Source organism: Lagenorhynchus albirostris, chromosome X (assembly GCF_949774975.1).
Source record: "Lagenorhynchus albirostris chromosome X, mLagAlb1.1, whole genome shotgun sequence".
Classification (NCBI taxonomy): Eukaryota; Metazoa; Chordata; class Mammalia; order Artiodactyla; family Delphinidae; genus Lagenorhynchus; species Lagenorhynchus albirostris.
The window spans coordinates 15,401,767-15,428,428 of record NC_083116.1 but is presented as its reverse complement, the minus strand read 5'-3'; the positions used below and the strand labels follow the sequence as shown (position 1 = coordinate 15,428,428).

Sequence of the window (26,662 nt, the reverse complement as noted above, 5' to 3'; positions counted from 1 at the left end):
GGAGAAAATAGATAGCTGAGTCCGTCTGAGTTTGGTGTTTTGTCAGGTCGGTGCAATGAAAACAGAGGGGTAAGTGAATGCAAGGTATTGGAATGAGTTTTATTAAGATGTGGCTAAAAAAGGAAGTGAAGAAGGGAGCGGACTGACTGATGGAAAAGTAGCAAGATCTTTGGACTGGAGGTCCCAGTGAGGTGGAAGAATTATCCGGGATAGGTGAACATGAAACATTGTGGTCAGAGAGAGAGATGTTCGAATTAGTGATTTTCAAAAGAAGTACTGTTTTTAAAAAAACACCTCAGAATGAAGATTCTGCCAAAAGAGATTGGCAGAAATATTTCTTTAATTAAAGCTCTAAGTAGGATCTGTGTTAGAAAGTGAAGTATTACTGAAATGCCATTCTGCAGTCTTAGTCTTCTGAGAATTAACTTCAGGCAAAAAATGATAAAGCCTTATTCATAAGAGAAGAACCTTAGCTGGAAGACTCCCATGAGATCAGTAACTTCATATCCTGCTAGTCTATGAGAAATTTTTTGAGCAGTCAAGTGGTTTGATCCACTATACTTATCCAGAAACAAGGCTAAATATTCTCTATAGGTTTCTGAGTCTGTTAGGAATTGAAGTTCCTCAATACAGAATCCTACCATGGAAATTGACTCTTACCAGGAGAGAGTTGCTCTCTTGCTGGCTATGTCTGTTAGGATATAGGTTTGGTTTCATGTGGCAATGACCCAAGTTAACCAAGGTTTAAAGAGGATAGAAATGTGTTTCTTTCTCATGGGAAAGTCTGGAGTGATGTGGCAAGCTCTGCTCCACAAAGTCAGTAGGGACCCAAGCAGCCTTACGAGCATCCTTAGGGAGTTGCCCTTGTTCTTAGGGTCCCAGGTGGCTCACCCCCAGCAGAACATGCACACATCACTTCCACCTAACACCCATGGGCTACACCTCCCAGCAGAGGAGGCTGGGTGTCTATATACTCAGATGAAAATTGGAGGTGATGGGGAGGAGTATCTACTACTATTGAGGGAAGAAAAAATAGATATTGGGGATATAACTAGCGGTCACTGCCACATTGACCCACATGTTTTGTTGTTACTGTTTTATTTTCTTGTTTATTGTTTTTTTTTCAGAGAAGCACTACTTTTAATAACCTTTGGATTCTAAACTAGTTTTAGATTTACAGAAAAATTGTGAATACAGAAAGTTCTCATATACCCCACACCCAGTTTCCCCTATTGTTAACATCTTACATTAGCATGGCATGCTTGTCACAATTAATAAACCAATATTGATACATTATTTTATTTTTTTTTATTTATTTTTGCGGTACGCGGGCCTCTCGCTGTTGTGGCCTCTCCCGTTGCGGAGCACAGGCTCCGGACGTGCAGGCTCAGCGGCCATGGCTCACGGGCCCAGCCACTCCACGGCATGTGGGATCTTCCCGGACCGGGGCACGAACCAGTATCCCCTGCATCGGCAGGCGGACTCTCAACCACTGCGCCACCAGGGAAGCCCTTGAGACATTATTATTAACTGAAGTTCATACTTTATTCAGATCCCCAGAGTTTTTCCCTAATGTCCTTGTTCTCATCCAAAGTCCCATCCAGGCTGCCACATTTTGTCGAGTCATCATGCCTCTGGAGGTTCCAGTTGACTGTGACAGTTTCTCAGACATTCCTTGTTTTTGATGACCTTTGACAATTTTGATGGGGTACTGGTCAGGTATTTTTCAGGGTGTCCCACAACTGGAATTTGCCTGATGTTTTCCCCGTGTTTAGACCAGGCTTGTGTGTTCTTTGGGAGGAAGACCACAGAAGTAATGTACCATTCTCATCACATCATGGTAAGGGCACATACTTATCAGCATGTTAATAATGTGGGATTTGCCTGTCTTTCTTAATTCATGATATTGAGCATTTTCCATGCCCTTTATTGTTAAAAAAAAAAAAAAGGAAAAGAAAACATGTGAGTAAAATATGCCTCTTGAAATTGTCTTCTTGAAAGGTTGCCTTCTTTGGAAATTTTTGGTCGATTTTTGACCCCCCAATTTTTTTGAGGGGAGGTGTCATTCATGGGTCTGCAATTATTGTGAATATTAAGTGACCATTAGCACTGTGTTTAAATCTGCTGTTGCAGGAAACGGCCAAAAGGCTGCAGCGTTTCTCCATTCCCAAGTCTGGTTACTAGGGCAGCAGAGCCTTCCCGGAAGTCGTGTTCCTAGGTTGTAAGTTAGCCTGGAATGTGCCAGGAAAACTCCCCCTAAGTTTATGCCTCACTACTTCTTGTTCGTTTTTTTTTTAATTAATTAATTTATTTATTTATTTTTGGCTGTGTTGGATCTTAATCACTTAGCCTAGATAGTGTTTGTCAGGTTGCTCCATTGTAAAGTTCCTCAATTTCCCCCCTTTCTATGTTGTACTGCTTAGAAGGGAGTCACTACAGGGAGCCACACTTAGGGACTGGGGAGTTCAGTTCCACCGCCTCGAAGACAGAGTATCTAGAAAATTATTTGAAATTCTTTCCACGGGAGATTTTTCTATTCTCCCCCATTTATTGTTTGAAGCTATCACGTATTTATATCAGTACGAACTCATTGATATTTATTTTATACTTCAGGTTATAATACAGTACTTCTTTTAAAATTGTGTTGCTTGACCTGTTCCAGCTTTGGCCACTAGAAGCTCTTTCAGTGGGCTCCGGTGTCCCTTGTGTTTGTTTTGTTTTGTTTTGTTTTTGTTTAAATTTCTGTGAGTGCTTCCTCACTTTCTGGAACTATAAGGTGCTTCAGGCTCATCTTATATATTTTCTGCCCCAGCCCTAGAATCAGCCATTTCTCCAAGGAGCCCTGGTTCCTTTTATTGGGGAATGGTGTTAGAAACCAAGATCTGGGCTCTAGGTATGCTCAGTGCTACTGGGTGTCCTGGTTTCTAAGCCCTTCCAGCTGACAGAGGAGGAATATATATGTATATATTAGCTCCTGAATATATGTGTATCTATAAATATTTACATAGGTAGCCATCTGTATTTCTATTAAGCCAGATACCAATGTCTCCAACTCTAATCCGTTACCAAATGGGTCATTCTAGCCTCCTCCCCTGCTGATCTGTGAATCCCCATTCCAATAGTGGGAAACCTGGCTCCCACCTTCTACCATCCATTACTTAACTGTTCCATTCCAGCATGCATAGTAATATCAGGATTGTTACCCAGTGCTCCCATGGGAAGCAACTTTATCAATGAGCATGTAATGCTTATCTGCAGTTCCTTTTGCCTTTAGTCCTACAAACTCCACGCATTTCCAAAGTTACTTAGGTCAGCACTGTTTTCCCCCACCTTCTTTTTTTTCCCCCACCTTCTTTTGTTTTTAATCTTAGATTTTCCTTTATATTCCTTTCAGAAAATGAGGTGGAGACTGTATTGTAACCCCTGAAACCAAAATTGTATTTTAAAGCAAGAGTCTCTATAGAGAGCAAACTGGAGAAAAAGACACTAAAATTGGTTTCTAGTTAAAACCATTCTTAATTCCAATTAAGCCTTCCCTTTGAAGCAGGGTGAAAGTGTAAACTCAGAGAAGTACATCAAGGTTAGCAGGAATTTCAGTGGTATGAGGTGTTTGAGCTGCCCTTTGTTCTGAGGAAGCAAGGGCAAGTTTAGCCAGTATTACTCTTCCCCCTACCAACACTGTCAGTTAAGATGAACTAGACTGTTATATTAGTAATCTTAAGGTTATGCCAAAGAAGCTCTGTTTTTAAACATGTTCCTATTCATCTAATGAATATCCTATATCTTAGACCTGCACTGTCCAATTTTGGTAGCAACTAACCACATGTAATTATTTAAATTTAAGTTAATGAAATTAAATGAAAATTTCAGTCACACTAGCCACACTTCAGGCACTCATCATGTTGGACAGTGCAGCTATAATACTATCGTGGCAGAAAGTTCCATTGGACGTTGCTGAGTCAGACAGTGGAATCTAAAGACTGTTACAGGGAGGGGGAAGGGTAAGCTGAGATGAAGTGAGAGAGTGGCATTGACATATATACACTACCTAACGTCAAATACATAGCTAGTGGGAAGCAGCTGCATAGCACAGGGGGATAAAAGCTCGGTGCTTTGTGACCACCTAGAGAGGTGAGATAGGGAGGCTGGGAGGGAGGTACAAGAGGGAGGGGATATGGGGATATATGTATACATATAACTGATTCACTTTGTTATACAGCAGAAACTAACATACCATTGTAAAGCAATTATACTCTTGTAAAGATGTTAAAAAAATTTTTAAATTAAAAAAATAAGTAAAGACTGTGTGTTAGAAACTGAGCTCCCTAAGATAGTGTTTCACCATCTTGAAGGTATAGTGTAAAGAATGTTAATAATGAAAAGAATTATCCTTAACCTATTAATAATTTTAGATTGCTATTTTCTTGGGAAGAGCTGCCAATATTTATCCCTTGTCCCTCCTACTTAATTTGGGTAGAAGAAGTAAGATTGGATCAAATTTTCAACACATGATGATGTTTGCTGGTAAGTTATAATTCCCTCTCTTGCTTACTCCAAGAAACAACTCACAGTGTATACACCAACTTGATTTCGGACGGAAATGATATGCTGATAATGTGAGACTCCCTTAAATATTAAAGTTGCAACCTCCAGTAGAAAATTCTTTTTAAAAGTGTGCCATTCCCTTCTATGGGGATTTTTTCATGTTCTGGTTCCAAATTCCCAGTTCGGAACTATGTCACGTGTAGTGGAGGAGGTAAAGATGATGCATTTTCACACAAAAACCTGTATGTGAATGTTTACGGCAATTTGTAATTGCCAAAACCTGGAAACAGCCCAACTGTCTGTCTTCCAGTGAGTGAGGGAATAAGCAAACTGGTACATCCATGCCATGGAATGCTCCTCAGCACTAAAAAGAACAAACTAGTGATACACACAACAACATGCATGGACGTCAGAGGCATTATGCTGAGTGAAAGAAGCCAGGCTCAAATAGTTACATACCATATGTTCCATTTACGCAACATTCTCAAAAAGACAAAAGCCCAGCGATGCAGAGCAGATCAGTGGTTGCTAGGGTTTGATAGGGTGACGAGAGGTTAGACTAAAATGAGGGTAGCACAAATGAATTTGGGAGAGGGGCGATGAAACCACTCTGTGTCTCACTTGTAGTAGTGGTCACACACCTCTATACATTTGTCAAAATTCATGGAACTGTACACCCAAAAGAGTGAACTTTAGTGTAAGTAAATTTTAAAACAGATTTCAAAAAATTGTTAAACGATCAATGCCTGTATCATCTGCTAATTCTTTTTGTATTTGTTTGTGTATACTTTTGTATGTTAAAATATATTACGTATTTGTTCATGCTCTTCTAAGGTCTCAGAATGTGCCCTATTTCTCTGAATTTATGAAGCTCGCATTGTCCTTCCATTCCCTTGTAGGCCTTCGTGGTGCAATGGCATTTGCCTTGGCCATTCGAGATACTGCCACTTACGCCCGCCAAATGATGTTCAGCACCACACTTCTGATTGTGTTTTTTACTGTGTGGGTGTTTGGTGGTGGTACCACCGCCATGCTGTCATGCTTGCATATAAGGTAAGTAGTGAGGGGCCCTCATTTTAATATTAAAATATAATATGGGTTGTTTTAATCATGAGACAATTTTGAGCTTTGACAGGTCTCTAATATTTCGTTTCTTTTAAAAAGTATATAACATGTAGCACAGAAAAAAATGGAAAACATGCAAAAGAAGAATAAAAACTGTTGTTAACACTTTTGAGGGATGTCTTGCTAGACCTCTTGCTGTGCTTTACATATTTTTTTAACAAAAAGGGGCAACACTTCAGGTACTCTTGTAAACTGATTTTTAAATGTAATATAGCATAGACATTTATGTTAGTAAATATCATTATTTTAGTGGCTGCATATATTATAATTTATTAACCAAATCCCTACCATTGGACTTTTGTATTGTTTCTAGGATTTTGCTGTTATGGCTAACAATTGAGGATTTTGCTCTTACTGAGTGTGAACGTTTGTAAATGCATACACCATTGTGCACTTATCAATTTCCTTAGGATGCATTCCTAAAAAGTGGAATTGCTTGGTCAAGGGATATGCCTCTATTTAAGGTTTATGATCCGTATTACCAGACCGGATCAAAAATCTTCTTATATTTGCAGTATATGAGGCAGTCCGGTTTATCCCAACCCCAATCACAACTGGATATTGTCATTCTTTCTCATCTTCATGATCAGCATGGTTCCTGACCTGACAATCCAAGGCCAAGGTTGTGACGTCTTAGTCTTGAATGTACACTAGTTAATGTATTCAATTGGAAAGCTCCCTTGTAGCTCAAGAGTTCTGCCTTTGTTTCCATGGGTATAGCAGTGTATGTTGCTAAAGCCTTCGTAGATTTTACTTCTGTGTTTGGCTGTAACTTCATAGACCTTAAGAGCTACTGAGCTTCCAGCATGTGTAAGGTTCATTAGAAAAAACAGTATTTCACATCTTACAGAATCTGTTCTCCATTTTTTTTCATTCTATTATGCCTTTCTCTTAACACTCTAAATTGCAGCCGGCGCTCAGACTTTGAACGTTGTTACTGCCTTTCTCTCCCTTTACTGTTCAAATCCCTTTCTTACAATTCCTGTGCTGTTATTGTAGATAATTGAAAATACACCAAAATAATGTTCTTGTAACCCTGATTATTACTTCAGGGAGGACCTGGCATTTGTTGAGCACCTACTATGTGCTAGGCATTGTGCTAGGTACATTTTACGTATTTGTCTAATGACAATCGCTCCATTTACAAGTGAGGAAATAGAGGCTTAGAAAGTTTCTAAGTTATTCAAGGTCATACATATCATTAAGTGGTGGACAGAGGAGCCTCCAGTCTCACTTAATTTCTCCTAGAATGCTGCATCAAGAAATGAGAGTGGTCCATTTTTGAAGGATTAAACTCCTTTTTTTCCTCAAGAGCTTGTAAATGAAGGCTCTTCCTTATTCTACTAAGAACAACAAAATTAAATGTGAGATAATTTAGGAAAAATAACAGTCTTAAGTGGAGTCTCAGTGTTTAAGTAGAATCAGTTCTCTTCCCTAACTGCCTTCCACGTAAACCAAACCAAATACCCACGCTTACCCCCCGCCAAAAAAAACCCCACAAAAACCTACCTATTCACATAAAGTCGAATTTACCTCACCAGCTTTGCAAGCTTTTTGGCTCCATCTTGCCTGTCCTGTAGCATAGTTTGGCATTCAGTTGTATCCATTACTTTACAGTCTTAGGTTAACTCTTGTTACTGTTGTTGCTGTTTGGGGGGGTTTTTTTGGCCTCTTTTCAGACAGAGACTGGAATTTAAGTTTTTCTTACCTCCCCCCAAATTTGTCTAGTACAACTGTGAGGATACTAAAAAGTGCTCCAGGTTTAAAATTCATGCAGGATCAGACCTGACTTTGAGTTCTTGCCCCTTCGTTTAGTAATTCTGTGATCTTGAGCAAGTTCTTTAACCTTTCTCAGCCTCAGGTTCCCTGTTTGTGACGTGTTTAGTAATTCTGTGATCTTGAGCAAGTTCTTTAACCTTTCTCAGCCTCAGGTTCCCTGTTTGTGACGTGTGTAACAGTACCTCCCTCCCAGGGTTGTTGTAAGGATTCAGTGAGCTAATTAATGTCTGTAAAGCCTTTTATTCATTCATTCGATAAATACTGATTGAGAACCAACTATGTGCCATGGTTCTCTAACTTAGTGGTTCTCAACTGGGGGTGATCCCCCCCGCCAGGGACATTTGGCAGTGCCTGGAGACATTTTTGATTGTCACAGTCTAAGAGGGGAGGCCAAGGATGCTGCTGAACGTCCTCCAGTGCCCAGAGCAGCCCTCACAACAAAGAATGATCTGGACCAAGATGTTGGTAATGCGAAGGTTAAGAGACCCTGGTCTGGAGAGGTGCAGTGGTAGTAATAAGATAGAAGAGGTCCCTGGTCTCATAATGTCTATACTGTGGTGGAAGAAGACAGATAGTAAGCTAGCAAGTAAATAAATGAAGATGACAATTTTAGATGATGTTAAATGCTATGATGGCAAACAAGGTACTATGATAGTAGCTGGGGATAGATGTATTTTATAGGTGGAGATCAAGAAAGGTCTCTCTGAGGTTAGATTTGAGCTCAGTCTACCTGAATGACAAGATGATGCCAGTTAAATGGTGAGCAGGAGGAAGAGCAGTCCAGGCAGAGGGGAGAGCATGTGCAAAGGCCCTGAGGTAGGCACAAATGTAGCCTATTGAATGGAAAGGAACAAAGCCCACCTAGCTGGACTACAGTGACTGAAGGGTAGGTAGGAAACGAGGTGGGCAAGATCCTTTAGGGGCAGGGGTTGGCAAACGTGTCCTGTAAAGGGCCAGAGAGTAATATTTTAGGCTTTGAAGGCTGTATGGCCTCTGTCTCAGCTACTCAACTCCAGCATGAAAGTCCCATAGACAATATGTGAATCAGTTGCCGTGGCTGTGTTCCCACAAGACTTTATTCACAAAAGCGGGAGGTGCACCGAATTGGCCTGTGGGCTGTAGTTTGTGGACCCCTGCTATCGGGTCCTGTAGGACACGGTAAGGAGTTTGGATTTTAAAATCGAAATTGGCAATCTTGTAGGATTTGAAAGCAAGAAAGTGACATGATCTGTCCTGTTGCGTGGACAACGGCTCCTCAGTGAGTGAGAGCCAGCCAGCTCTTCGTAGGTCCTTTCGCATAGTCTGTGACAGTCACCTTTGGCTCCTTGTCATTTACCACACATACTTTGCATTTCTCCATCTCCAAACCTTTGCTCACACTGTTGCCTCTGCCTGAAATTCTCTTTCACTCCCAGGAGATGGCACAGCTCAAACGCCTCCTCCTTTTGCCCTCTTCTTTTCTCTCAGCACCACTCTTCCGTCTGCATGGAGTACCTCTGTTACAGTACGTGTTTTGGTCAGCCTTGTAATAATGATATTGTTATAAGAGCTGCCATTTAGAGAATGTTAGTGATGTATGGGACACTGTTTTAAAATCTTTAGACACATTTTCTTGTTTGATCCTTGCAGCGACTCTGTGTGGGGTCTGTCATCCCCATTTTCCAGGTGATCGAACTGCGGTTCATAGGGCTGCATAACTTGACTGAATTCAAACAGCTAGAAAGGAGATGAGGTCAGATTGGAACCCAGCCCTCCTGGATTGCAAAGCCCTTAGGGATTATGCTCTAGTTGTATCTGTCTCCCCCACTAGTCTGTGAGCTCCTTGAGGGCAGAGCCGTGTCTAATTCATGTCTATGCCCTGTGCTTAGCACAGTGCCTGGCAGATAATAACTGCTCTGAGAAATTTTATTACCTTGAATTGGCCTCCAGTACTGTTCCATCTGAGAATTACAAATGTGCTGTCTTCAGGGGGCTTTCCTGGTGGTGCAGTGATTAAGAATCTGCCTGCCGAGCTTCCCTGGTGGCGCAGTGGTTGAGAGTCCGCCTGCCGATGCAGGGGACACGGGTTCGTGCCCCGGTCTGGGAAGATCCCACATGCCGCGGAGCAGCTAGGCCCATGAGCCATGGCGTCTGGAGCCTGTGCTCCGCAATGGGAGAGGCCACAGCAGTGAGAGGCCCGCATACTGCAAAAAAAAAAAAAAAAAAAAGAATCTGCCTGCCAATGCAAGGGACACAGGTTCGAGCCCTGGCTCGGGAAGATCCCACATGCCGCGGAGCAACTAAGCCTGTGCGCCACAACTACTGAGCCTGAGCTCTAGAGCCCGCAAGCCACAACTACTGAGCCCACGTGCCACAACTACTGAAGCCTACACGCCTAGAGCCCGTGCTCCACAGCAAGAGAAGCCACGACAATGAGAAGCCCACGCACCGCAACAGAGTAGCCCCCGCTCACCCCAGCTAGAGAAAGCCCGCACACAGCAACGAAGACCCAATGCAGCCAATAAATAAATAAATAAATAAAATTTATTTAAAAAACCAGAAAAACAAAAAAACCCAAATGTGCTGTCTTCAAGACCACTAGATGTCACTTGAGATACACAAATGTGATTAGAGTTTAATCTGGCTAAGAAGATATTAAACAGCTTCTGGCCATCTTAACAAGGAAGAAATGAGCGTTTCTTTCAATTCTGAAGCTGGTCGTGGCCATCTGTTTTCAAGTCTTTGGCCCTGATTCACTTGCCTTCCAGATAAGGTCGTGCATCATTTTCCTCCCTTCGGTGTTACTGGGCTGCTCCTGCTACAGCTTCTCACACTGCTATTTTTACTGTGTTGTCTGTAGTAGTGACCTTAATCGATAAACATTTGAGCACCTATTGTGTGTCAGGTACTGTGCTAGACTCTGGGGATACGGAGATGAATTGGGACATGGCCTTTATCCTCAAGGAGCTCACAGTCTTTTGGGGGAGACTGACCGGTAAATAACTATACTGTGCTAAGTATTATAATAAAGGAATCTAGAAAGTGCTGTAAAAGCACAAAGGAAAAGTCCCGCCTGAAGGGGCCATAGAATGGTTCCTTTGGAACTTGAAAAAGGAGGACAAAAAAAAAAAATAAGGGGCAGTACATTTCCGATAGAGGGAACACCATGAGCGGAGGCGTGGAAGCTCAGGGGAGGACAGGATTTGGGGAGAGGAGCAGTCGGTCTGGCTAACAGCGGGTATGTGGGCGAGGATGAGGGGAAAGCTAGGCTGGAGCAGCGGGGGAGGCTAGCTTGTAGAGTCTTGCATGCCACACAAAGGACTTTAGACTTGACCCTCTGGGTTGCAAGCTGCTCTCAGAGTCTTTTGTCCAGGGAACAAGCCAGTGAGTTAGTTCTCTGCTTTAGATGGCTAACTCTAGAGGAGAGCCTGGCAGCTGGGCAACCTTACAGCCAGTTGCTCCAGACCCCACGAGTCAGAATGAGGCCCGAGCTTGAGCAGTTGGAAAGGAGAGAAGACCTGAGAAACAGTTTAGGGGAAGAATGAGCGGGGTTGGTGAGTGCTCGAGCTGAGGGGGTAGAGGAGTCAAAGAGAGCTTCTTCATAATGAAGCTGTTCCCTGGGATACGGAAAGCAGATAAGAAAGAATTCTGAAGAACCAAGGCTAATGTCTGTCCATTAGCCTATGGGAAAACCCCTGTAATTGGACCCTCTCTGCAGTCATAAGAGGATGTTGCCGTGAGAGCCAAGAGGTCCGAAAACATGCAGCTCCCTCCTGGAACTGCATTGGGCCAGCCTTGTTTTTGGAACTACGTTGTAGTTCTTATTCAACCACTGGGGCAATGCTGCTTTCCCTGACTCCTGCTTGTAGTGGACTTACAGAAGAAAAAGTTCTTTTTCTGAAACTGGTAAGTGGGATTGGATTGCAGGAAGAGAATATTAGTAGACCCTGCTTGCCTTAGGGTCCAAGCCGTGCTAAGGAGAGTGGTGGGAGCCAAAAGTCTACGTCACCAGCCATCGAGAAGCACGAAAATATTAAGCATTCATAGCTTCTGCGTTGAGAAAAGTAGTTGCCTGACAGTGCCCATATGTGAATAGACAATTTTTCTTTTGACTGCAAGATCTCATTTTCCTTTTGTGTTTCTCCTTTAGGGTTGGTGTTGATTCAGACCAAGAACATTTGGTAAATATGCATTTGTGTTGTCTCTGGCATTTCTGTCAAATGTGTAGTCGCTTGGAAAGAAAACAAATCTACTGTAGACTTCATGTCACTATTATTTAGATCCTGTCCTATTTGCATCAGCTTTTAACTGACATCATTCCTGGCTTTTCTCACTGCTCGATAGAGACAAAACTGAATTTTAGGCAGCGTGTGGTTATCAAGGGTGGCAGCTCTCCTATCTTTGGGCCAACCTGGGCTTTGGCCACAGACGAGAGCAGTCCCTTAAGTGCTCCTGGGTTTTCAAGTGACTGCTCTGGCACGGGGAGCCTTTTTCCACTTTGGTTTGCGCATGAAGGCTTGTCTCTGATGTAAGCCCCACTCCAGCTGCTCTTCCTGTGTAACTTTCAAATTGGATGACCAGCAGCTGCCCTTGAGAACTGCCCAGAAGCATTGGACTCTTCAGCCAGTGTTTCCTGCCTGTTCAGGAGAATGTGCTTTCTTACCCCGTGCCTCAGCCTTGCCCATGTTTCCTTGCTTACTTCCATGTGTCACTTTCTCAGTTGTTCCTCTGAACCTGAACCTGGTAGACTGAATGCAGTGTGACTCAGTGCCTTCCCTAGACTGACCACCCTTTTCTGGTATTTTCCCGCCACTTGTTAATGCTTTCTGAGCACCACTGACTATATGCCTCTGCCCTAGACATGAGATGGGGAATCACAGAAATGAGGTTTTTGAAGATGGAAAGCATCTCTTTAAAAACACAGTTCTTTTTCTTGTCTGAAACAAGCCCTGGTTTATTTGTCTTCAGAGTGTAGTTTAAAAATGTTTTTTATCAGATTCATTTCCTGAATGCTAATTTTGCTAGCTATTGAGGGCTGAGTGTGTACGTGACATAGTAAGTACTTGCCCCTTTTGTGGTCAGAACCTTAAAGTATAATTTCATGGGCTTGCACTATTTGTACAACAAGGCTGGATAAATTCCCATGACGGTGAGCTGCTGGGGTGCTTTCCAAGGGGCAATAGCTCCTCAGTGCCTCCACCCCCACGGCCAAACAAGAAGAGTTACCAAACAGGCCCTCGGACAAGTGCTTGATCACCATCTGCGAAAGTCTCCACTTGCTATGTCCCCTCTGTCGCCACAGAGGACAAATGGAAATGGAGTGACAGGGAGAGAGCCAGGTAGGTGAGTAGCAGCTGTGACATCCAGGAAAAAAAATCTCATTTTTACCTTGCCCTCAAAACCGTATGGATGCCTTGGCTCAGTATATTGTTTACTCAGTATTTCGAGTGTCCACTGGGAAGCCCAGAGGAAGATTTTAGTAACTACGGAGCGTGTGGGAGTTGGGTGTACAGGTGCTCATGTGGTGAGAGGATCATGTGAGATTTACAGATTCGTCGCTCTTCAAAAAGCGGAGACATACAAACCAATGCCTCCTGATGTGAAAGGAAATATGGGTGATTCTCCGCTCTTGTAAGCCCATACAGTGTTCTCAAACATTTTTATATTGTCTGTGTTTTGATACATGTTGAGAGGAAGATTCATTTATTTCGAAGACCAGGAAGAACAGGAACCAAAAGCCAGAATCTAAACTCCGTACTCTTCGAAAGTCCCGGAAACATAGAACATTCATGCTGGATAGCGCCTTCGAGTAACATTGTATACATGAAAAAACTCCGCTGGAGGGAGGGAGAGGGAGTTGCCCAACTAGTTCGTGTCAGAGCCGAGAGGAACCAGGTGGCCTAACAGCGCCACTGCTGGCCGACCGCATCATATTACACATAAGGACCCAGTTGATGTTTTGGGGGAGCTGTTTTTGAAGCTGCTTGCTGTTACTTTTCCCTCCTACCCAGTCAGGCTTAACATGGAATTTCCCTACTTACTTACATTTTGCTAGTGTTCTAAGAACATAGTAGCAACTTTGAAAATGCCAGTTAACTTTGGGACCCATGACAACTCCCAGAGATCGGGATGTTGATGGGATGTTTTCTACTTAAGGTGCAGTTCACATGGGTGTAAGCCTTTCAGATTTAGGGGATGGATTATCCCACACTGATTTTTTTAAATGCCAGTAGACTCATAAATCAGTAAGCAGCCTGAGTAATAGAAGTGTTCAGAAAAACACTTCAATTTTTTATTCCCAAGCTGCAGTGTACAAGCTATTAAATTTCTCATGTTACCCATGTTGGAGAGTATCTCGTATGCGGTAGGCTATGTTCCTGATTCTACAAAGAAATGACTCTTAACTAAATGTGTTTTTATCTTTGTGTATGTATTGATTTATAATCTGTTTGCAGGGTATTCCTGAAAGTGAAAGAAGAACTACCAAAGCAGAGAGTGCCTGGCTTTTCCGGATATGGTATAACTTTGATCATAAGTATCCTTAACTGAGAAAAAAAATGGCAGTGTGGACGTGGATGCTAGAGTTTAATGGAACAACGGTTTTGACCACTCTCTTCCTGAACTGGAATATAAAACCTGCCTTTGGTCTTCCCTTTCCCCTTCAGTGTAGTAGAGAAGGTTACCAGAGGAAACCCACACAGATGAATCCTCTGAAAACCCGTGGAACCAGTAAGGACTGGTTATTGCAGAAGCTTGCTGTATGCAGGGACTCAGGAGCCCTTATGATAGACTTGTTTTGATATATAGGTTTATTTATTGAGCAAACTTTAATATTTATTGTCCTTTAGCTAATCGAGTGAATGCCGCAAAAGGGATTTGTTGGTGTTTGTCCGTGTGCTTGTTAGAGTAAAAGAGGAAAGACTGCCTTAGGAAAAAACATGAGAATGAGAAATTCAGTGATGCTAGGTACCGCAGTAGTCAGCGATGTCGTTTTTTCTCTGACCTTTCCACAGACTGGGAGATTCTCCTCTCCATTCAGAATGCCAGTGCTTCATTGTTTACCAATTTCCTTCTTGTCCTATCGTAACAGTCTTCTTCATAGCTATACTTTGGGTCGGGCTATATATAATAACCTGTTTAAATCATGCCTTTTAAAAAACATTTTATCACTCACTATTTATTAAAATTAATTTCTTATTTGAAAGTTGAACTAGAAAAAGGGACCATGGAGTTCTTTCTGGCTGAGACTTATCAGTAAGGGAATCAAAACCTGGTTTATGTTCCATTGAAGCAAATTTGGGACAACCATGTAAAATGTTTTTCCCTTGCTTTTGACTTTCTGATCAAAACCTTCTATGTTTACAAAAAATGCGCTTGACAATTATCATTAGAAGCTACTATTTACTATATTCTGTTTGCTAGATTTTTACATTCACTTTTTACGAGGACTCAAAATTAATATACGGGAACATGAATACTCGCTTATCTATGGTATTAAGACTCCTATTAGAGGGAGAGAGATCCTGGCTCCTTAAAATTGTTTAATGAGGGCTTCCCTGGTGGCACAGTGGTTGAGAGTCCACCTGCCGATGCGGGGGACACGGGTTCATGCCCTGGTCCGGGAAGATCCCACATGCCGCGGAGCAGCTGGGCCTGTGAGCCATGGCCGCTGAGCCTGCGCGTCCAGAGCCTGTGCTCCGCAATGGGAGAGGCCACAACAGTGAGAGGCCTGCGTACCGCAAAAAAAAAAAAAAAAATTGTTTAATGATTATGTCATTACTTTTGGCTCCATTATCAGCATTTTGGGTATAAGCCACTCCCATATCTCTTGGGATTTTTTTCATCCTTCTGATTTAACAAAAATTGTTTAGTTTTTCCTTCATAAATGTTTTGTATATTTTCTGCATAATATACAAAATAATTAAATGATCCTAATGTAGAGAAAGAGTAGAATAATATTTTTTTATATTCTTATAGAAGTGACCACCAAGAATTGTTTGACTCAGTACTACTAGACTAAGACTTGGTAATTTTAATACCTAGTGCCCTAGTATAATTAATCATTCATCATTCTAGATTTCAGTTCCTTTGTGCAGTCCGTTTGTTCATTTGTTATAATTGAGATATAACTTAAATACAGTAATGTATACAAATCTTAAGGGTACGGCTTAATGAATTTTGACTTATGTATACACCTGTGTGCCTGCCACCCATATAAAGATACGAAGAACATTTCAAGCACCCCAGAAGGCTCCCTGTTTTCCCTGCAGTCAGTAATGACTTCCCTGAAGGCCTTACAGCCAAAAGGGCGGCCACTGTTCTGATTCCTTGCAACATGGATTAGTTTTACCTATTTTTGATCTTCATATAAATGGAATTATATACTATGTATTACTTTATGTTTTGCTTCTTTCAGTCAACATTGTGTAACTTATCTATATTGTTGCCTGTACCAGTAATTCATTCTTTATCATTGCTGTGTAGTGTTCCATAAATAGTATGAATATACTACGGGGTTTTGGTTTTTGGGGGTTTTCTTTTTTTTTTTTTTTTGGTTAAGGATATCTCAGAAACTATTGTTGATAAACGTTTAGGTTGTTTCCTGCTTTTGACGATTATAAATAAAGCTAAACATTTGTACATCTTTTTTTAAAAAAATAATCTTTTAATTAATTTATTTATTTATGGCTGCGTTGGGTCTTCGTTGCTGCGGGAGGGCTTTCTCTAGTTGCGCTGAGCGGGGGCTGCTCTTCATTGTGGTGCGCGGACTTCTCACTGCGGTGGCTTCTCTTGTTGCGGAACATGGGCTCTAGGCACACGGGCTCAGTAGTTGCAGCACGTGGGCTCAGTAGTTGTGGCTTGCGGGCTCTAGAGCATAGGCTCAGTAGTTGTGGCGCATAGGCTTAGTTGCTCCGCAGCGTGTGGGATCTTCCCCGACCAGGGCTTGAACCCGTGTCCCCTGCACTGGCAGGTGGATTCTTAACCACTGCGCCACCAGGGAATTCCCTGTTTGTACATCTTTTGATGAACATAGGCACTCATTTCTCTTGGGTATATACCTAGGAATGGAATTTGGAGCAAGTGTATGTTTAGCTTTAATAGATATTGCCAACCTGTTTTCCAGAGTGGTTGTAACCAATTTACACTCCCACCAGCAAGTTAAGTTGTTCCACATCTTCTCCAAAACTTGGCATTGGCCAGCATTTGAAATTTTAGCCATTTCAGTGGGTGCGTGGTGATATCTCATGTGGTTTAATTTGCATTCCTCTGATGAGGCTTCCTTTCATATGTTTATTGGCCATTTGGATATCCTCTTTTATGAAGTGTGTCTGTTCGGTTCTTTTGCTCACTATTTAATTGAACTGTCTTATCTTTTTTTTATTTACTTGTAATTCTTTCTACATTCCTGAATTGAGTTCTTTGTTAGTTATATGTATTGTGACTATCTTCTCCCAATCTATAGCTCACCTTTTCATTTTTGTAATCCTGTCTTTTGAGGAACAGAAATTCTTCATTTTAATGAAGTTTATTTCATTAATCTTTTCTTTTATGGTTAGTGCTTTTTGTGTCTTAAGAGATCTTTTATATCCCAAGGTCATGAAGATATTTTCCTATGTTTTCTTCTAAACATATGATTGTCTTAACTATCACATTTAAGTCTTCGATCCATTACAAATTGATTTTTGTGTATAGTGTGAGGTGTGGGTCAAGACCTATTTTTTCCCATACGAGTATTCAGTTGACCCAGCACCGTTTATTGGAAATGCCATCCTTAACCCACTGTATTGCAGTGGAAATTTTGCTGTAAATCACTTGGCCATATAAGTCGGGGGGCTCTTGTTTCCGGACCGTCTTTTCTCTTTGTCTATTTTTACATCAATACCACACTCTCTTAATTATTGTACTTTTTAATAAGTCTTGCTATCCAATAGGAGAAATTCTACAGGTTTGTCATTCTTTAGTATTGCCTTAGCTATTTTAGGTCCATGGCATTTTCATCTAAATTTTAGAAACAACTTGTCATTTTCCATACATACATGCACACTCATGCTCACACACACACAGAAAAAAAGCTGCTGGCAAATTATTGAATTTGTATTAAATCTGTGGATGAATTTGGAGAGAACTGACATTTTAACAATATTGAGTCTTCCAATCCATGAACACTGTATATCCTCCATTCATTTAGATCTTCTTTAACTTCTCTCATTAATGTTTTATAGTTTTTAGTGACAGGTCTTGCACATCTTTCATTATATTTATCTCTATATATTTGGTATTTTGGGTGCTATTGTAAATGGTATGTCATTTTATTTTATTTTCTACATTTTTGCCCTTAATATATAGGTATACAATTGGATTTTTATATATTGGCCTTGTATCCAGCAATCTTGTTAAGTTTACTTACATTTCTAATAGTTTTTAGATTCTATTTTCTATGCACATAACCAAGTGAATAATAATGTTTTATTTTTATGTCTTATTATATTGGCTGGACATTCCCAGTACAATGTTAAATGTAAGTGATGATAGCGGGCATTCTTGTCTTATTCCTGACCTAAGGGGGAAATTTTTCAATATTTCACCATTGAGTATGATGTTAGCTGTCAGTTTTTGAGATATCCTTGATCAATGTAAGAAAATTCCTTTCTATTTCTAGTCTGCTAAGAGTTCTTACCATAAATAGGTATTGAATATTATTAGACGCTTTTTCTACATCAACTGAGACGATCGTGTATTTATTTTTTCTCCTTTAGTGTGTTATCTTGCTGATTTTCATCAATTGTTTGAATGTTAAGCCAATTTTACATTACTGGAACAAATCCCACTTGATTATGATATTATTCACTGTGTATGTCACTAGATTTAATATGCTAGTATTTTGTGTCTGATTTTTGTGTCTTTCCATGAGAGGTATTGGGTCGTGATTTTTTTTTCTTGTAATGTCCTTGTCAAGTTTCTATAGGAAGATTGTGCTAGTTTTGTAAAACAGGTAGGGAAGAATTTTTCTCTTTTTCTATTTTTCTGGAGGAGTTTGTGTATTTCTTAAGTCTGGGAAGATTTTAACCAGTGAAGCCTTCTGGGCCTGGAACTTTTTGTATGAAGAGGTTTTTAGTTTCTTTAATAAATACAGGACTATTCAGATTTCCTTTTGTCAATACTTGGTAAGTTTTAGTTTTTAGGGAATTTGTTTTTATAGAGTTAAATACCAAGACTTATTAGCCTCTGTACTAGTCTGTTAAGTACCACTAAACTACGATCTGGTACTTTCTGTACTTAATGCACTAGTAGAATTCATCATTCCAGATTTTCAGTGGTTTTGTGTGACAAGATGTTTTATGAGCTATGTAAGTGTGTTTATATGAAGTACTTTAATCTTAGAGTTTATAAATACGTGAATTTATGTAAATTTCTTTGGCCTCCTCATTTTTAATTGAGAACAACCTTAAGTTGTAATTTTAGAAAGTAGCAAATATGTATGTGTCTTTCTCCCTTTTTCTGCTTTTTCTCATGATTCCCTCTTTTTTTCTTCTGAGTATCAAATATATTGTTGCATCTGTTTTTATTTTTATTTTTGGAGAATAGATGAATACTGAAATAAGAGTCTATGACAGAGGACCTCATGATGCATAATTTTTTTAATGTTTTTAGAATTGAGTTTCCTTTGATACTAAGGTTTCAACTCATTGAAGAGGCCAGCTGAGTCTACAATAAATAATTAAAACCATTTTTATTGCTATATTCTACTACTGGAATATTTAATCTCTTTTTAGGCTCTTACCATTCTTTAGTTTCTTCCGTGTCTCCTTCAGCGCTAAATTGAGAGCGATTTTGTCTTCCTTTTGGCTTTAGTAAAATCAGAAAGGCAATATGATGTAGTGGAAAGGGCATAGGATTTGGAATCAAGCCAATCTGGGTTCGAGTATTGGTCCTCCGTTTACTTAATTGTGTGACTTTAGGCAGATCATTGACTTCTATGAGCCTGAGTTTCCATATTTGTAAAACAGAGATAATAATAAAATCTCCCTCCCATTGCATAATAGGGTCATGAAATGGGACAACATTTGCTATCTGAATTGGTAGGTACACTGTGACAGTGATTGTTATCAAACAGATTGTTCTTTTAAATTGGTAAAGAAAGGAACGCAGCTCTTCCTTAACTGGCACAGCTATCTGAAGCCTCTGCTGACGCACAGTGGGCCTCCTCTCACGACAACCCTCCCTGCCTGCTGTGGACCCGTTGCGAGATGCCTAACCAGCCCCCAGGCTTATGAGGTAAGTTGGTTTTATCCAGAACCTAAGTTCTTCATTAAGTTAAATTTAAAACTCTCTGTTCTGTGGATGGGTTACTGGTTTTTTGTTTTGTTTTGCTTTGCTTGCGTTTAAGGTATAAAATCCACAAGCAGGAATACAAACATATTTTGCTCAGCCAGAAAATGCACTGAAATCTATAAATATAATTCACCGCCTTTGAGCCGTCATTTGAAAAAAGATACAGAATAGCATCTCATCTTACTGTCAGTGATTTTAGTAAATAATTCTATTTCCATGCTGGTTTTCATTTATTTGCAGCATGTGGCCTGAGCTTAGTACTAACTGCGTATATTGTAATCTATAAATCAGGGTCGTCACAGTCATGTGGAGAGGATTACTAAAACATTTTTTGATGCCCCTAAAGTGCAACAGATGCTCTTTTATTTCGGGTATTAGGGAAAGTTTATCTACCTGTGTACCGTATCGCTGGGAGGCATGGATATATCTAGATATAATCTAGATTCCATATTTTTTCCTTAGCTGCCGACATAAGATTAGTGATTCAGCAGGTATTGCCACAAAGAAAGAAATGACAAATGCTAACCAGTTTTTATTTTAAAATATGAACATTTAATTTTTCAAGTTCTTTTTTAAAAACCTTTACTTCTAACCCAACCCTTCAAAAATAATCTGGTGCATCAAATAAAGTACCCATGTTAACAAAACCCACCAATTTTGACTACTCTGATGCAACACCTTGAGTTGAGAGATGAGGCTGTGGTAAAGCAGTGTAGACATGCACCCTCCAGTTCCCTGTGACCGCCTCTGTGGTGTTTTCGAGCAGATCCCACAGAGAATGGATGGGGAAGAGGAGTCTTAGCAGGGGTGGCACCTGGGTCAGGGAGGAGCACCCTGCAGCGTTGTGTTATGTTGAGTCAGTGCACAGTTCCGACAGACTACTGGTGGGCTGGGGGGAACACCCCGTGTTGTCTTGTCCCTCCCTGCCACTTTGCCCAGGCTCCCATATCAAGCACGGCCCCCATTCCCTCTTTACCCTGTTAGTCCATGTGGCTCTGTGCTGAGGGGTCAGCCAGCTTTGTCAGTTAAGTCATTGAGGTCTGGCTCTGGGATTCCAAAGACCCACTCGCCATCACCAAAAGCCAGAAGAGTTCCACAATGCCTGTGTGTCCTGTGGATAGCAAAATACGGCATTGTTCTATTCGTTTCCTTGGGCTGCCATAACAGAGTACCCCGAACTGAATGGCTTAACAACAGAAATTTACTGTTTCAAGTTCTGGAGGCTAGAAGTCTGAGGTCAAGGTGCCAGTAGGGTTGGGGCCTTCCGAGGGCTCTCTCCAGCTTCTCGTGGTTTGCTGGCCATCTTTGGCATTCTTTGGCTTGAAGATGCATCACACAGATCTCTGTCTTCATCTGTACCTGGCATTCTCCCTGTGTGCGCGTATGCGTCTGTGTCTCCAAATTTTCCCTTTTTATAAGGACACCCACCAGTCATACTTGCTCAGGGCCCATACCAAGGACCTAATCTTAATGTGATCACCTGCAAAGACTCTATTTCCAGATAAGGTCACATTCACAGGTACTGGGAGTTAGGATTTCACATCTCTTGGGGGGGGGTGCGGGGGGGAGATACCATGTAACCCGTAACAACCATAAAACTTAATTTTTTAATTTTATTTTTTGCTATGTTAACTACTTATTAAATTATAAAAGTAGCATGCTTGCAGCCAGATAGTCAAACAGTATGGAACGTACAAAGTGAAAAATAAAAGTCGCTCTCTTTCTCCCACCTCCATCCCCCAGAGGCAGTCTTTATTAAGGGTTTATTTTGGATACTCTCTGCTATAGTTTATCTACACAAACTTATATGTGTATATATAGCTCTCTTTATTGTTTTACACAAATGGGATCATAATAAGAGTATTGTCCTGCTACTTGCTTTTTTCACTTAATGATACAGCATGGATATGTTTCTAAGAGTCCATGAGATCCCTTACCTTCTCTCTATTGGTGGCTGCACAGTGTGGTTTTGCCAAGATTGATTTAATTAGTCTCCTGTGGCTAGACCTTTACATTGTTCCTCCTTTTGTGTTTTTGTTATTACAAACAATGTTTACAGTGAATATCCTTGTATATATAAATTTACCCAAGAATATAAAGTTATAAAGAATAGATTTTAAAGGTTAAGTTGCTGGGTCAAAAGTCATATGCATTTTAAAATTTGGTAGATATTGCCCCAAACCTGAAACTTAATAAAGTCATTAGAAGGTGCTGAAGAGCCCCTGCTGACGAGTGAAGGTGCCACAGAGCTTTGAGTATTGCTGAATTAAGCGATAGACACGCTTGTTAGACTTAACTGTTATAACTGGATTGGGCAGGAAGGGATTATGGCTGGTTGGTGGAATGGGTTTGTTTGGTTTTTAATTCACATGTCTTTGTCTTTGAGTATTTAGGCAAATTTCTAGCAACAGCAAATTTTTTTTAAGTTGAAAAATTTTTGTCCAATCGTGCCCTCAGTCTATTTGACCATCTTAGACAAATTTAAAGATTTTAAACACGCACAGGATAGGAGAGCTGAGTGTAGGATGTTTCTGTCAGCTCTACTTCCCTCAAGGAGTATTAGTCACAGACTTTTTTTTGCTAGATCAATATGAGTATTTAGAATAATTCTTACTCTATATTTTAAACAATGACTTTCTGATTTTTAAAAGTAATATGTACTCATTATAATAAAATTTCAGATAGTACAAAAACATAAGAAAATAAAAACCACTAGCAATTCTGTCATGCAGAGCTAACTATCATCATTTTGTTGAATACCTTCTAGACTTTCCTGTGCACATGTACACTTTTTATTTTGCCACAGTGGCACTATATATGCTAGACATTTTTCCCTTTTCTGGAACTTTATTTATATTCTTTTTGGCCCCAAAGTTTCCATTAGAACCAACGCCCGTTGAGCTGGGTGACAAGTGTGTAGTGAGGGTTCAGTATTTCTAGGTATTGTTGATACGGCAGTAAAAGCTTCATTTATATAAATCTGTTCAACAATCAATTGAACTTATATTTAGCGAATACTTTCTCTGTGCCCCTAAACTGTTAGGTGATTGAAGTACAGCGTACAAGGGACTTAGGGTCTAGTGCGGGGTGTGTGTGTGTGTGTGGCGCAGACCACTGCCTGAGCAGTTACGCAAAGGGGTAAGTGCCACTCTAAGGAGAAGACTAAGTACAGGACGCTAGGGGAGAACACAGGAGGACCCCTAAGCTAGCCTTGGATGATCAAGGAAGACTTCTGGGAGAAAGTGACTTTTCAGCCAAGACCTCAGTGATAAGTAGGCGCTAGTTACATGAAGGAGGGGAGAGGGGACAGGACGTAAGAGAAAGCACGAGAGATTTGGGGCAGCTGTCAGCACTTCAGTCTTCGGGCACACAGTGAGGCGGGTGAGGTCAGAGAAACAGAAGGTGGTGGGAGATGAAGCTGAGGGGCCCAAGTCGCACAGTGTCTTTTAAGCCAAGGTGAGGACTTTCGACTTTATCCTGAGGGCAGGGAGCGGCCCCTGAAGCTTTTTAAATAGGGCATCCTTGAACATTCTGCTATTGGAAATGTTTCTTGAATTTCATAACAATTCGCAAAACTTATTTTATTTGAATTTAGAACCAGGAACAGTTGAAAGATGATGACTCCGATCTTATTCTCAATGATGGTGATATTAGTTTGACGTATGGAGATTCTACCGTGAACACTGAATCAGCATCGTCCGGTGCCCCTAGGAGATTTATGGGAAACAGTTCTGAAGATGCCCTGGATCGGGAACTTGCATTCGGGGACCATGAACTGGTCATTCGGGGAACACGCCTGGTTCTTCCTATGGATGACTCTGAACCCCCGTTAAATTTGTTAGATAATACAAGACACGGTCCAGCCTAAGCTTACTCATTACTCACTTAGTGATCTGTAAAATTTGCACATGTGATTGTGAAGAAATTCGTACTACCTAAAAAGTCCCAGTGCATGTCTCTGAATGTTTAAGCTGTATAAATGCTATTTATATGGCATCGAAAGACTATAAATACCCTGTACAAGGCAGATTGTGAACAAACTCTTACGTTTTATTGGCTGCACTATGTAGACCGGATCTGTTTTAGAAAGTTAATTTCAGTGATGTCGTGTGTCCCAGCTTTATGTCCCAGTTCAAGTATACAAGGTGACAGATTTACTCTTTCTTATATTTACTTGACACTTAACCAGAGTACCGAGTTCTCGTGATATGAATTAATTTTAAGGCAATGAATTTGTGGGAGGGGAGGGAGAGGAAGAGGGGGGAGTGCTAGCAGGAGAAGTTCCTTTGTCGGGAAACTTGTGTTGATTGCTGCTGCCTCTGTCGTGACCTTTTCCTTTCCTTTTTGTCCGGTGGCCTGTTGTGGTGCAAGAGGCCAGTGGCTCTGGATCTTGCCCCATTCAGATTGGGGAGTGAAGTGCGGGGGCCCTTTGCCCCCCTTGCCATGAAAAGAACAGATCTGTTGGCTACAGTACACTGCTACTCGGAAAAGAAGGCTGCACATGACTTCCAAGACTTTGTTTCTTTTCTTCCACTCCAAGACCTGGGAAGGAGTCGCGCCATCCAGCCCACTTAGCCAAAGTACAGTTGTATATAGTTCAGAGCACTTGATTTCGATTTGGAGGGGCTGGGGCAGGCAGAGAGGGGGCAGAGGCCAGGAAGGGGAGTAAGGAGCATGGTGGTTTCAGAGAGCTCTCCCCCCAAATATGTAAATAATATATACCAGATAAGTTTAAATAAGAAATTCAATTGCTGCTTTCTTTTTGATTATGTACTTTATGTGTATAGCAAGCTTTGTGGTCAGAAGTTTTTATATGAATTTAAATCGCTGCTCTTTAGCAGCCAAACAGGAGCAAAATGTAAAACTTTTGAACTTACTTGTGTCTAATTGTCATTCATTAGTCTGTAGTTGATGTTAAAAGTTAATTTATGAATCCATGACGGTTCCACACTACACCACAGCCAGTCATGAGAGAAGTACAGCGCTGCGGAGAGCTTGCTGTGAGGGCGGTTGCTCCTTTGTGTGCACCAGGTGTAGTTGTCTTCAAGCTCATGTGACATTTTAATATGAAATACCTAAGCTGCCATGTTTGTTTTGTTTTTTTACAGTTTTCAAGGAAGAGTACATAACATTGCCCATTTCGTATTCAGAGTATGCAAGTGGATCCTATTTTGTAAGCTGCAGATACCTAATGGTGCATTGAATCTTAGCGGGGGGATCCTTTCCGACACTGATTCTGACCCATCAAAGTTTCAGAAGAAAACTAGAAACTTCTGTGGGTTTTTTCCCCCTCAGGTCTGAGTAGCATTGCCTTAAATCGTACCCAATTCAAAAACGGATTTGTTTATGCGATGTTCAAATTGTCCAACACAAAATATCTTTGCAAACGAAATATGTACTTGTCTTCCCAAAGGTTTCCTTGCTGTGATGCAAACACTCCTTGCGATTTTGAGGGAATTCTACTGTTGGACCCTTGAGTGGCAGCTCTAACTGTTGGCATAGCCATTTGTTATGTAGTGGTAGTGACTTTCCTGCTATGCAGGAACCCCGTGAAGTGTGCATTTTCTACAATGTGTGCCTCTTCATGCAGTCAATAATTTCTTGTTAATGTGTGTTTGAGGGGCTTTGAACTTCAGCGTCATTTACCCACGAAGTCATTCACGTTGTAAAAGGTTATATAAGAAATTCACAACTACCTTTTTTATCCTGTCAAGTTACTGAGCTCACTTTATGAAAATTGCTGTAAATACTTAGCATGACAAATTCAGTAACTCGTCTGTTTCAGCATGCATAAGACCTTTTCTTAGGGAAACTGATAAAGTTTGAGTCAACTAAATCTGCCTTCGTACTTTATCAGAGGGGAACCAAGTCTGCTGCGCTTACATCAGCATCTGGAAGATTCTCCTCTCTAATCTGCGTGCGCATCTCCAAGCAAAGAAGAAAAAACAAACTCTGCTCATACATCTATTGGTTTGAGACACCTGAATGAACTTGGATGAGGTACAGTCTGAGTTCCCATCATGCACAAGTAGAACTGTTCTCGGACTTGTTTTTCTGTTCTTTGTGGACCCTACACGTTTGAATGACTTGAACGTTGCATCTTTTCAAGTTATTTTTTAAGGTTCCTTGACATTTTATCCTAGTTGTCCGTGTTTGGCAATGTGCTGTTAAAGTAATAGACTTTTAATCTTTTATGTATTTTTTGTTTTCCCTTGGAGTTCTTGGACAGATGTTATAGTGGTTTCTTTTAGGAAAATCTGTCATTAAAAAAATTATAGCCTTGCAAATAACCACTCACAGTGTTTGAGTCACAGTTTATTCTAGTGAGAAGTGAAGAGTGCTGACTTCATTTATTTTTCTACCTATATACCTACTGGGAAAGGGGGAAGACTGATGTTTTAAAAAGCAACAAACAGAAACCTAACGGAACGTAACTTACGGGGTGACAAATTTCTGGTGCTTATGTGTGAGGCTGGATGTATTTGCTTATGGGACCATTTAAGAAATACGACTCAAAGCAGTCGAATCTGTTACATTGATTTGTAGCCTGTTAGCTCAGTGGTGGATAATGTCATGAAAATGTTAGTTCCATTATATGGGGGGAGTAAATTCTGTATCCAGTTAGGTAGAAAGGCAGTTGCAAGTTGGGTTGAGAGCACGATCACACAAATAGTCCTTTTTCCAAGTTAAAGACAGGTCTTTCTCTTTGTACATAAGAAGTTTTGTAGGTTGGGGTTTGGTGACAGCAGCTTTGATGCTCATTTCTTGAACAAACGCATGTTTCCTAATTCACAAATAAAACCCTGCATTAGATTTGAGCAAGTCTATTTGTTTACCTGACTCAGTGCACAGGTGTAAGGAGATGAAAATGTAGATGTCTTGACTTAATCAGAAAGTCCTT

At 40.8% G+C, this 26,662-nt stretch overlaps 1 protein-coding gene across 1 annotated transcript in view; it reads left to right on the top strand.

Annotated features, from left to right (window-relative positions):
* Window positions 1–25,620, top strand: part of SLC9A6 (solute carrier family 9 member A6) — a 52,095-nt gene extending 26,475 nt beyond the window's left edge. Inside the window, exons 11-16 of the mRNA XM_060137821.1 lie at window positions 4,413–4,524; window positions 5,445–5,598; window positions 11,579–11,609; window positions 13,884–13,963; window positions 19,599–19,704; window positions 23,357–25,620. Of these exons, the coding sequence (XP_059993804.1) occupies window positions 4,413–4,524; window positions 5,445–5,598; window positions 11,579–11,609; window positions 13,884–13,963; window positions 19,599–19,704; window positions 23,357–23,629 (756 nt within the window). The 3' untranslated portion in view covers window positions 23,630–25,620. The remainder of the gene's footprint in view (window positions 1–4,412; window positions 4,525–5,444; window positions 5,599–11,578; window positions 11,610–13,883; window positions 13,964–19,598; window positions 19,705–23,356) is intronic.
* The last annotated feature ends 1,042 nt before the right edge of the window (window positions 25,621–26,662 follow it).